The sequence below is a fragment of the Chlorocebus sabaeus genome, chromosome 20, assembly GCF_047675955.1.
Source record: "Chlorocebus sabaeus isolate Y175 chromosome 20, mChlSab1.0.hap1, whole genome shotgun sequence".
NCBI lineage: Eukaryota > Metazoa > Chordata > Mammalia > Primates > Cercopithecidae > Chlorocebus > Chlorocebus sabaeus.
In genome coordinates, this window is record NC_132923.1 from 112,728,912 (window position 1) to 112,741,437 (window position 12,526).

General features: G+C 47.5%; 1 protein-coding gene across 2 annotated transcripts in view; it reads right to left on the bottom strand.

Moving 5' to 3' along the window:
* The window catches only part of GRHL3 (grainyhead like transcription factor 3), a 46,151-nt gene that overhangs the window by 30,570 nt on the left and 3,055 nt on the right, over positions 1-12,526 (bottom strand). For both annotated transcript variants that reach the window (XM_073007699.1, XM_007980017.3), the window contains exons 2-3: positions 3,503-3,689; positions 405-466 (exon numbers count right to left, since the gene is read on the bottom strand). In XM_073007699.1, coding sequence (XP_072863800.1) covers positions 405-466; positions 3,503-3,689 — 249 coding nt within the window. The remainder of the gene's footprint in view (positions 1-404; positions 467-3,502; positions 3,690-12,526) is intronic.

Consider the following 12,526-nt stretch of genomic DNA (forward strand, 5'->3'; position numbering starts at 1 on the left):
CTAAGGCTTTGAAGTTTGTTTTCAGTAAACTCCAGCCCACATGGCCTACAGGCATCTGGGGTGTGTGTGTGTGTGTGTGTATGTGTGTGTGTGTGTTTTCAAGCTGAGTTTCATTAGGACTTTCAAGAGCCCTAGGCTCTGCCTTCACTGGCCCCTTCCAAAATATTTAACAATATCTTTAATAAGTACATTGGTATAAAGACAAATATAATCCAAGTTGGATTATATTGATTTTTTTCTTTTAATTTTAAAAGAAATGAAAACACTATCGTGGATCCCAAAATGTGTTGTGGGCCCTCAACACTGCGCCTCCTGTACCTAATGGATAAGTCAAACCTGTGTGGAAGAGGCCCCAGGTGGAGGTGGGGAAGGGCAAAGAGGCAGAGGGTGTGGGCAAGCCTCACCTCTTTCCTTGGTCATTCCTGCCCCCAGTGCTGGAGGACAAGATCCGCTTCTCCTTGGGACCCTGAGAGGAGAGAAAGGAAGGATTTATGCATGGCTAAGCTTTTGCTGGTAGGAGCCTCAACCCCCTTTTGCAGCTTTGGCCAGGCAGGGGAGTAACTTTGGTGATACGGTTCAGCTGTGTCCCCACCTAAATCTCATCTAGAATTGTAGTTCCCATAATCACATGGGAGTGGGAGGTAACTGAATGATGGGGGCGGTTACTCGCATGCTGCTGTTCTCGTGATAGTAAGCTCTCATCATATCTGATTATTTTATAAGGGGGCTTTCTCCCTTTTGCTCGGGACTTTTCCTTGCTGCCGCCATGTGAAGAAGGATGTGTTTGCATCCCCTTCCGCCATGATTGTAAGTTTCCTGACGCCTCCCTGGCCATGCTGAACTGTGAGTCAATTAAACCTCTTTCCTTTAAAAATTACCCAGTCCCGGGTATGTCTTTATTAGCAGTGTGAGAACAGACTAATACACTTGGTCACTAGAAAACCCTCCGGTCCTTCCCACTGGCTGGAGCTCTAGCTATGATTAGTCTGAGCCCCAAGTCAGGGAGTGGGAAGAAGAACCTCAAGCTTAGTAGTTAAGGAGCATGAAATTTGGAGTCAGGCAGGCCTGGCGTAAGTCCTAGAAATGCCACTTGAAAATGCAGTGTGACTCTGGATAAATGACTACGCCTCTCTGAGACTCAGTTTCTTCATATGTCAAGTGAGTGGTTATAATACCTACTTAAAGGGGATTATAAATATTTGTTAATAAAAAATACTCACTTTTTTAATAGAGTACTTCTTATGGGCTAGGCCTCATACTAAGTGCCTTCTCATTTCTAAGTTAATCCTCACAATCACTCTGAGATGTCTACTAGTATCATCACCATTCTCTGGATGAGGAAATGGGGGCTCAGAGAGACTCTATTGTCTTAGTACTTATGAGCATGGACTCTGAATCTGGATTTCTTGGGTTCAGTTCCTAGACCTACCACATACTAGCTGTGTGACCTTACACAAGTCCCTTAACCTCTCCATTCCTCATATCCTCATCTGTACAGAGATCATAATATAATACCAACCTCAGGGGTCACTTTGAGCGCTCAGAACAGCGTCTAGCACATGGAGAGCACTATATAAATGCGACCTTTCACGAGTATAATTATAATATTGTTATATCTTAGAACATTCTAATTCATTTGTCTCTAAGGCTGTTACAGCTAGAACCAGGACCCCAACCCAGCATAGCCTCCAAAGCCTGTACTCTTCATCACACCTCATGAGAGTATGAAGGAAGGTGCCTGACACAGTGGTGGACATTCAGTAAGAAATGGTAACCAGTTGCCTTTAGCACTATATTGCCCAAAGCCACATTTGTGGCAAGACTAGGTCTCAAATTCCTGACTTAGTGCTCCCTGTATACCATCAGACCATGTCCTTACTGTTCAGGGGGCTGCTCTGAATCCTGAGTGCTCTGGAATGGGGAGGCCAGGGCAGGTGTATCTCACTGAGACACTGTACTTCGCGAAAACCAGTATTATCAGTGGCACCTTCAGAGCCTCTCTTCTACCATCCTGGCCCCGGAATGGCTTCTTCCCAAGGGGACAAGGAGTCAGGTTGTAATTTATGGTCCATTCTCAACCTATAAATCCCAGGCTGGAGTTTGAACCTAGATCTAGAATTCTGGCTCCTACCATGGCCCCAAGCTGAGGCAGCCATTCAAACGCCTCTTCCACTGACCTGGGCTGAACACTCACTGGATGCTACCAGTCTGCTGGGGAGGAAGGAGGGTAGGGTAACCAGACCATTCCAGAAGGAGAACCAAAGCCAGAGGATAGTTTTGGGCTTTCTCCTGTCTGGAATCCCCTTGGCCTCTGAGTTCATGCAAAGAATGTGCCTTTATTCTTGAGGTGCAGTGAATAAAATACTTCTTGGGCTAGTTAAGTTTGAGGTCTTATGTACAAGGTTGCTTTAAATCTTCAAGTTTCTCAATAATTGGCTCCTGTGTGCCCCCATCCCCCAATCTAGGACAGTTTCTTGGAGCAGTTACCCAGCCCAGGGACAGCATGTCAGTTTGCTGTCTTGTGACAATTCAGACAGATGGGTAGGGCCTACCTGGACTACTACATTGACAAAGATTCTGCAGCCACCTGTACCCTTCATGAGAATGCAGGCTGCAATCCATTAGCAATGTCTGGCACATGCACTGGAGGTGGGAGGGGGGTTGTATCACGTATTATACCCTTGTGATTCCTGACTGGCCCAACCCCTACTTATCAGATATAGGAGGGCCTAATTCCTATTCTTAGGAGCCAACAGCCTCCCAGAGACAAGGCCAAGACCCTGGAAGTAGTTAGAGAACAGTAAAAGACATAATGTCAGCTGGAGTAGGGAGGACAGTAAGACCCTTGGGAGAGGGAGATGAGGTGGCAGATGGCTTCTAAGAGAAGGTGGGCCTTGGGAAGGGCCCTGAAGGAAAGTTAAAGAGCAGGAGGTATGCTCCAGGTGGTGGGGCTATACCACATGGGTGGGGATGACAGGGAAATGTAAGATCCGAGGGACAGGGGCAGAAAGAAGATGGTGGGGTACAAGAGTGTTGCTGTCATAGAACGTGCTTGGACCAGGCAAGGGGTGGGTCAGGCACTGTCTACTTGGTCAGCACGTGTCATGCGCCGTGTGGCAGGCTGTATGGTGGGCTGAAGACTCGGTAATGATCCTCTAGGAGCTCAGTCTCGTGCAGAAGATGGAAGAAATAAATGTGTAAACAGCAAGCTTCTAAGCATTCTTGATAGCATCAAGGATGATGATGGTGGTTGCTGAGGGCACCCAGACAAGAAAGGCTCCCCTCCAGTAAATGAATGAAGTGACATTTAAGCTGAGACCCAAAGCTGAGAGTAGGGATTAGCCATGGGAAAGGGAGGGTGCCAGGCAGAGGGAACAGCACTGTGCAAAGGCCCAGAGATGAGGGGCTGGGGTGGTCATGGTGGGCTGCTGAGCCATGAGGCCTGAAAGCGAAGACACCCATTCAGTCAAAAGGGGGGCATGCCCAGAGGGGGCAGGCGTACCATGTAGTAATCGTAGAGGAAGCTCAAGGCTGCAACGCTGTCATCATCTCCATTGACTCTCATCATGGCCTTTGTGGCAGCTGTCAACGGGTTTTCTAGGTACGTCTTCCAGGCCTCATCCTCATTAGTGTAAGGGAATTTCTGCAAGTTGACTGGATCGTTCTTTAGCAGCCGCACAGACCTGAAACTGAATGCAAGTAAGGAGGGTCAAATTTAGGCTATCCCAGAGGAAGGTCCATGAATGGGCAGCTGCAGGCCAACGCTCAGGAATTCAGTTATTAGCTTTGAAAACATGAAACTGTCTCTTCTGCCACCATTAGGCAGTGTGGGGCAGAGGAAGGGACACAAACTCTGGAGTTGGATCAATTCCAAATGTTGCCATGTAGAAGCTGCTGACCTGGGCCTTAGTTCCCTCATCCACAGCATGAGGGCCATCATCCTGATCTTCAAGACTACAGAGTGGATTCAATAAAATACTTTCATAGTAGGTACTTATTCAAAGAGAATTCGTGTAAAGAATGGGAAATGCCAATGACAAGCTGCAATGTGATAAGAATAAAATTTCCAGATAACCCATCATGAGTTCTACTGAAGAAGTTGTCCTCAAGACTGTGAAAGGCACCGAAGGCTGTAGATCATTTCAAGTCTGGGAGAAAGCGTGGTCTATGACAGAGACAGCCAGGGCAAGGAAGCCCTTAGGCAGAACCTGGTCTGGGAAATGCCATTTCAGACCAATTTTATTATAGAGTTTCGAGCAGCTGCTCAGAAGCCAGGAACTGGAGTTGAAGGCTACAAAGCACACAGAGGCAGGCAGGACCCAGGTAATGGTGCTGAGAAGCTTGGACAAATACAAGGCATTATATCGCTCGAGAGACAAGCCACAAGGGCTCAAAGGAAAGAAATCAGGAAAGGCTTTCTGGAGCAGGCAGACATTTTAGTTGGGGAAACTCAGCACAGGGGATTATTTCACTCAGCAATCGGGGGAAGGAACAGGGACCTAACACAGAAAAATAATGAGAATGGTAAAAATAATAGCTACTCTTTATTGAACACTGACCATGTGTTAGGCACTAGCTAAGCACATTTCATAAATTACCATGTTACTTGAAATAACCCTGCAAGGCAGATACTATTATTATTCCTATTATACAGTGGAGGAAACTAAAGCTCAGATAAGTTGAGAGTTGTCCAAGGTCCCAGTAAGTGAGTGGCCCAGAGGGGATTCAAGCTCCTTCAGGGTGATGCAATGGTACAGAATAATGTTCTCAAACTTTAGCTGCATGAGAATGGCTTGGAAGGCTTGTTAAAACACAGATCGCTTTCACAGCAGGGTGACTACAGCAAAGAACAATGTAGTGTATACGTCAGGATACCTAGAAGAGTAGATTTGTAATGTTATCATCCCAAAGAAATGATACATATTTAAAGTGATAAATATGGCAATTATCCTGATTTGGTCATTATACAATGTAAAGGTGCATTGAAATCTTACACTGTACTCCATAAATATGTACAATTATTATGTGTCCTTTATTTAAAAATTAATTTAAAAACACACAGATTACTGGGCCCCACCCCCGGGGTGTATGATTCACTGGCTCCGGGTGGCTGAGAATGTGCATTTCTAGCAACTTCCCTGGTGCTGCTGATGCTGGTAGTCTGGGGACCACATTTTGAGGAATCACTGGTTACTGCACGTGCTCTTAACCATAAACAAAGGCATAGAAGCAGAAAAGTTCTGGTTGTGTTCAATTTAGAGCAAAGAGTGTATGAAGATGGGATGGTCCAGGCTATGAAGAGAGAGCCCCAGTGATGAAGTGGGCACTGACTGGTCTCCTGGTTTCCCAGTGCCTCCCTTTCTACATGGGCCAGGCAAAATCTCCCTTGTTAGGAACCTAAGAACAAGGCCGGCTGCCACTTACTATGATGCATATGAATGTTCTGCGTTCATTAGCCCTGCTTCTTACAAGGACAGTACAAGGTAAGGATCATTTGTGTCTGTTAAGGTAAAGGAACCTGTGTCTTGCAGAGAACAAGAAAATGTCCAAGATCATCCAGCTGGTCCATGAGACAACCAGGATTTCAACTCAGCCTTATCGAGCACAAAGGCACACACTTGCCACTCGGCCACACTGCTTTTCCGTTGATGCAGGGGCACAGTCTTTATCACAGCAGAAAAATGTGTTTGTGGTAAAACTGCGGCACAGTGGCAGACTAGTGGGTGGGCAGAGACCCCTATAATCAGGTGCATGAAGTACCCTCCTGCTGCCAGGCCACTCGGGCCCATATCCTCAGACTGCAGTGGAAACAGCCGGCCAGGCCATACCTCAGCACACAGGAGATGGCAGCTCTCCCAGCGGCTTCATCCAGGACAGCGTCTCCCATCCCACCGGCCCCGAGGTGTGAGGAGTTGGGCTCTGAGAGGAAGGGAGGTGGAGCTGTCACACAGGAATGAGAAATGACAGAAACTTTCCTGTTCTAGGGGTGCAGGAGGCACACCCTGAGTTTCTGTTGCTATAAATCAAGGGGCCTCAAGGAGAGGTGCGAAGAGGTCCCTCCTCATTGCCTCCTGGGCCTGGAGTTTAGAGGAGTTTACTGAGCAAGTCCAGGGTGACCACCCTCACTGTCTGCCCAGCCCTGAGCTAATGAGAACTCCCAACCAACGAGGCACGGGAAAAGCAGGGAAATGCCTGATCGATCCCACCCCCTGGGTCAGTGAGGACCACCAGTGCTTAGCAGTGTTCCTCATTTGTAAACAAATCTAATAAAAGCACCCTCCACTAACATAATGAGGATAATGCATCAGCACAAGAAAAATGCTTAAAACTGTGCCTGGCACAAAACAAGTGTGTAATTCATGCAAGCCATCACTGCGTTCCGGGTCAGCTCGGGGTGAGGCATGGAGGGGCTGCAAAGTAGTACAAGACATGGTTACTCTGCAAGTCAGTGGCAGGTCTGGGCCTGGAGCCCCAATCTGCTGACTCTAGGGGTTGACCATTATCAGCTTTGATGCTGAGTTATCTTACCCTTTAAAAAAGATAAATTTTAGAAGACAACAACAAAGTAACACCGAAACAAAAGAACAATGTCTGCTATTCACCTGGGTGGGTCTCCTGGCCTATAAGGTCTCGTCTATCCTGTTGGGATGTCAAAGTCTGATTCCTTGATAAACAGCAGCTTCTGTACTTTAAACACTTACCACTGGCAAACATAGTGCCATCTGTTTTTGTGTGTCATCTCATCTACTCCACAAATAGCCCCGAGAGACAGGAATTATCATCTCCTTTTATAGAAGGGGAAACTGAGACTCAAATAGGTGACATCACCTGCTCAAGGTCACTCAGCCAATAAGTGACGGAGGCTCAGCTTGAACTTGGAGCTGTCAGACTACACAGTATAGCGCTCAACCCCTGTGCTAGTCTCTTTTCTAGATGCCTTTCCTATTCTGGAAATTTCCCTTCTCAAAACACATTGAACTAATTCTCTGCTGCAAGGCAGAAAGGAATTTCCCACCCACACAAGGCAGGAGGAAGGTGGCAAGATGATGACTGTAAGAGTTTCTGGTCAGGGGCTGGGAGTCCCAGTGCCCTGGTTCCCATACCTGCTCCTGCCACCAATAACCTCATGTTCTAGAACCAAGCATTTGGCTTCTAGAAAGTCTTAATGGATAAGGTTAGTATTGACTTGTGTGTGGAATCCTAAAATCCAAGAACTTTTGGCTCTCTGCTCTCTTAAAGATTACAAATGAGTATTGAGGAGCCAGGAGGTGAGAGAGAGGGGAAAAAAAAAAACAAGTTGTCCCAGGAGCTGATACTGGATCAATGTGAAAAGAGTTCTAAGAAGCAGTGAGTCCTACTCATGGGTGATAGGGCCAGAAGAAAGAGGGAAACCAGGGGACTCCCAACCTATGAGGTCAGCTTCCCCGGGGCCTCCACAGATTCTCTGTTGGTGTCCCTGTCCAAGTCTGAACTAAACTATCAGAAAGTGAAAAGGAAATGAGGGAGGAGGGAAGACCTGCCATGGACAGCCTGCCATCAGATCTCTACCAGATACAGCACACCAGAACCTGCAGCACCATAGAAGGAGGCAGCACCAGGGTCACAGTGTATGGGTGTGTTAACTACATGTCCTTGGGTAAGGCACTTAGCCCTTCTATTTCCTCATCTGTTAAATGGGTCTACTGAGTGTCTTCTGTGCGCCAGTGTGCCAGTCAGGGACTCTTCTGGGCACTGGGAATCAACTAAAATGAGACAGATAAGTCTCTGTTTCCTTAGAACTTACAATCTAATTGGGGAAGACAGACCATAAACAAGTAGGTAAATTAGTTATTTTTAGTTAGTAATAAGTGCTGTGAAGAAAATTAACATAGTAAGATAATGGAGAGTAATTAGGGGTGGCTAGTTTAGAGTAAGGTTTGTCTCATGGGTTGTTAGGAAAATGAAGTACATTAAGGTAAGAAATGTGTTTAGCCTAGAGCCTGCCAGAGAATAATTGCTCAGTTAATAATAGCCATCATCACCATCATCATCCCAGAACCTCCAAATGGGAGTAAAGGGGAGACTCTGCCTGAGGTTCTTATCATCCCCCCACAAGCCTCCTGTCTGTGAATGGGGTTCTGTTCAAAAGAAAAGAGATAGTGTAATAACACCTTGCCCAACTTCCATTATCTCACAGAGCCTCCCAACATATGTGATGTGTTATTATCCCTACTTTACAGACCAGGAAATATACAACAGAGATGTGAGGTGATCTGTTGCAGGGGTCTAGGTGACTGAAGCCAGGACTCCTAGGGTCTGGCCTGGGAACTCCATGGCTAGCACTTTTCCAAGAAGGAAAAAACCACTACTTTCCACGAAGGGATGTAGGAGAGATTTAAAAAGCAATAAACCTGGGTGGCATCCATCCACGTAACCATCCATCCCTCATTTTCAACAAATATTTATCAAGTAACTACTATGTGCCAGAACCTGTCCTGGGAGAAAAAGATAAGGAGGTCATCCCTGCTGACATGGAGGTTGCATTTTAGTGGCAGCAAGACATACATGACCACAAAAACAAGCAGTTAACATTAGATAGGTGAGGAAAGCTATGAAGAAAAAGAAACAAGAGGACTTCTGACCTGCCTCAACCCAAGGGAGTGACAGATGTTGGTTGAGAAGAAGGCTGGAGGGGAAGAGGGAGAATGGAGATGAGTTGGGAGGACCTTGGACCTTCCAGATGAAAGGAAAGGCAAGATCAAAGGCATCTGCCTGGGACAGCTCCCAGAGCTTGTCCGCCTACTGTGTGCCAGGTGTGAGCCAGGTGCTTTGCATATGCCACCTTGTTTTAAGGAAAGCCAGCCCACTAAGGAGGAAATCCAAGATTTGATAATCCCTCACATTTGCATAGTGTTATATTTTTCAACGTGCTCACACATCTGTCATCACCTCTGATCCTGCAACGCCCTTGTCAGGGAGGGAGGGAAGGTATGACTGTCCTCGTTTGAGGAAAAACTGAGCCATGGAGAGGGCCACTGGCTTGCCTAAGGCCACCCAGCTGGTACCTCAAGGCATCAGGCGTAGAACTGAGGTCTCTGGCTCCCAGCATCCAGAACCTTCACAGAGCCGCCTCCTCAGAGTCTCCCGTCTGGCTTCTTCTCCATTTAGGAGAGAGTTGGCAACAAGATCAAGAGAGAGGAGCTCAGGGGTCTACCTGATAGGCCTCACTTCCTGAGGCCTCCCGTCCAGTCTGTGGAAGTGCAAATTGCCAGGGCCCCTGCTCTGGGAGGGGGGGATAGGACCTTTCCCCAGTTCACTGGCTCTCAGCACAGCAGGGGTGTGGTGCCAGTTGCTCCATGTCCAGTCAGCCTCAGCCTTCATGGCTCCAACATGCCTCATTCTGGGCACCAGGACGGTGAAAGTCTAGAGTGGTAACGTGGGTTTCATCCCAACAAGTCTCTTCTGACTCAAAATGCCCACTGCTTTCTGGCTGAGCTACTTAAAACCCCCAATAAGACCAAGGAAATGCCGTCTCAGCCATTAGTTGAGAACTTTTGGTATCATTTCCTTCTGTGAGAATCCTAGCGATTGAGGGTGCAGAGAGACCTCAGAGATCTAGTTCCAGAGAGGGACCTGCCTAAGGACATGAAGCATACAGCAGGATGGGACTCAGTAGTTAAACTACGGAAAAGAAAGTACTCCATTTTCCAGAAGGTGGGAAGAAAACCCAACACCAAAGGAGGTGTGTGGCACAGGGCAGATCCAGCGGGCTAGACCCCACTTCCCTTCAGCCAGAGGAGGAAGAGTCCCAGGGGCCGCCTGAGCTGGGTGTTGACACCCAGATACTCCCAGTCAATGACTTGCTAAAGACTCCCATGAGCCACCCAACCTCATTAACGGTGATCAATCACTCTCTAATCACCCACAGGGAGGCCCTGACACAACTGCTCACAGAGGAATCATTTTCAGTCAGCCCCACACACGATGTTCCCTGGGCACGACAGGGGTGCCCCAGGGTTCTCGTGCCTGCCAGTGGCCCATCTGGTTTTCTGGGTGTACAGATTGTGAAATGTGCCTTGTCACATGGGCTGGGGGCTCATTTGGGGGCCTCAATGGGGAAATGGCAGAGTGTAGGGCATGCCTCTGTAATGACTCCAGTTTGAATGCGGCAGTATGAACTCATCGTTATGGGAGTGGGCCCAGAGTTTCACAGACCTGGGTTCCAGGTCCAGCTCTGCTACTTACTGTGTGACTTCAAGCAAGCAACCTGACATCTCTGTGCCTGTTTTCTTACCTGTAAAATGTGAGGCAATGAGAATGCGAACCTCACAGAATTATTATGAGAGCTACCGTTCACTGAGGGATTACCAAGTACCAGGTGCTGGCTGACAACAACTTCTAATCATTGTCTTATTTTTTTACAACTTTGTGAAGTATTACTGTTGGAAGATGCAATGAGATAATGCAGGTAAAGCAATCAGCATAGTGCCAGCACCTAATAATGTGAACTATTTTTATTATTATTACTAATACGTTGTAGGGCAGTCCCCAGCAAATTGCACAACTCACAGCCTTTCTCCGGCCTATGAATTGGGATACCTCTTCCTAGCTGACAGAATCAGACCTGATGCTTGCAGATTTCCATTTAAGAGGAACACGCACTACCAGCTTCATCGTCAGGAGCCAGGCGGGCAAGCTGACGGTGGTCAGGCTCCAGCGGACACTTTTAGTTGCATGTAAATTATCTAGGTGCCCTTTCCTAATTATAGCAGAAACTCTCTTTCTTCGCTTTTAAAAATTCTTCTCTGTATGGGAATTTTTCCTTCGTGCTATATTCTCCTCTTGGTGTCTTATCTAATTTTCCTTACCGCGCCCCCCGCCCCCATCTGTTGTTCAATTGAGGTGTGAAAGAAGTTGAAATCCACCTCTAAACCCCGGGGTGCCACATCCCTTCACTTATTCACTCACAAACATTTACTGAGGATTACTCTGTAAATGACCACGTACTGGGTGCTGAGGACAAAAAGGTGAAGGCCACTGCCATTCATGTGGCTACACTGTTCTGTCCCCTTTCAGTCCCTGCCCTGAAAGTTCCCAATTCTTGCTGACCTTCTGGAAAAGCCTAGCAAAATAGCACCAAATAACGGTGAGATAGTTTCCCTTCAAGACTTTCACTAGGTCAGTTGTTCTAACCTTTTTAGGAGGCAAAAGGAATAGAGAGAGGGAGGCAGCCAGCCAGGATTATTTGCTGCATTTTAGATGGGAACGGTGAGTTCCAGAGAGAGGAGGGAAGGCAAGAGAGGGAAAGGAATGCAATCATTTAAGAGTCAGGCCTTGTGCCTTTTTATTCTCATACATGCCTTGTGAGGTGGCTATTTTTATCATCGTCTTATATGCGCAAAAACTGACAGGTTAAGGAGCTCATCCAAGCCACCCAATCTATAGGTGGCAGACCTGGGCTTTAAACACAGGTGTGATCTTGGAACTAAGCTCTCAGCCTGCTGACTCAGCAACAACACTGCAGGTCAATAGTGGATTTGGGAACCTCCTGCTTCCCAGTCCTCTGCCTGGTCTTCCAGGCCAACAGTTTTACAACTTGGACACGCATCAAAATTACCTGGAGGGCCTGTGAAAACACATAACGCTGAGCCGTACCCCCAGTTTCTGATTCAGTAGGTCTAGGGTGGGGCTGAGAATTTGCATTTTTAACTAGTTCCCAGGTGATGATGACGATGATGATGCTGGCCCACGGGTCACAGTTTGAGAACACTGTTCTAGGTGTTCTCTTTCAAAATAACGATTCCCTCTTCCCCCTAACGATTCCAAAGGTAACATAGGTTTGTAAAATACAACAAATACATAAAATGTGGAACCTACAGAAAAATAGGAAGAATGGAATTCATCCACATTCTTCTGCTCAGAAATAACCACTCTTAACAGTTTGGCGTATTTCTCTGCCTTCTTTTCAGAGTCTAAGCACAGAGGAAGCAGGGTGGCTTATGGCTGCTCCGCTAAAACACGGTTATAATCCCAGTGCTTCCGTGAAACCTTGGGCAAGCCTGAACCAAGTCTGGGTCCCCTCTTCGGCAAAACTGCATTTACACTCCCATCCCTCATTAGTTCGTTGGGAGGGTTAAAGAAGAGCGTGTATTTATCAAGGACTGGACACAATGTCAGATGCGGAGTCAGCGCTGCATAAATGTTGGCTGTCATTTTTGTTCTAACAGAGAAAGCTGGATGATCCCATTTGGGTTTCAGCCCTGTTGCCCCTCTTCACTCCTCCGGTGGTTCAGTGGGAGCTCTGCCGACCGCCTGGCTGCGGCCACTCACTGCTGGGACTGCGCGGCCTGCCCCTGGCCTGGGTCCGGGCGCCTGTCTGCTCCCAGCAGCTGGTGGAGCCGCAGGACCCCCGCGCAGCCCGGGCCGCCGCCGTTAGGGTTGGCTCAAGCCTCTCGGCCCAGTCCGCCAGTTTTATAGCCCGAACTCAAAGAGGGCTTTTAACTTTTCATTCAGCAGCAGCGTAGCCCCGACTTTTAATAACACACCT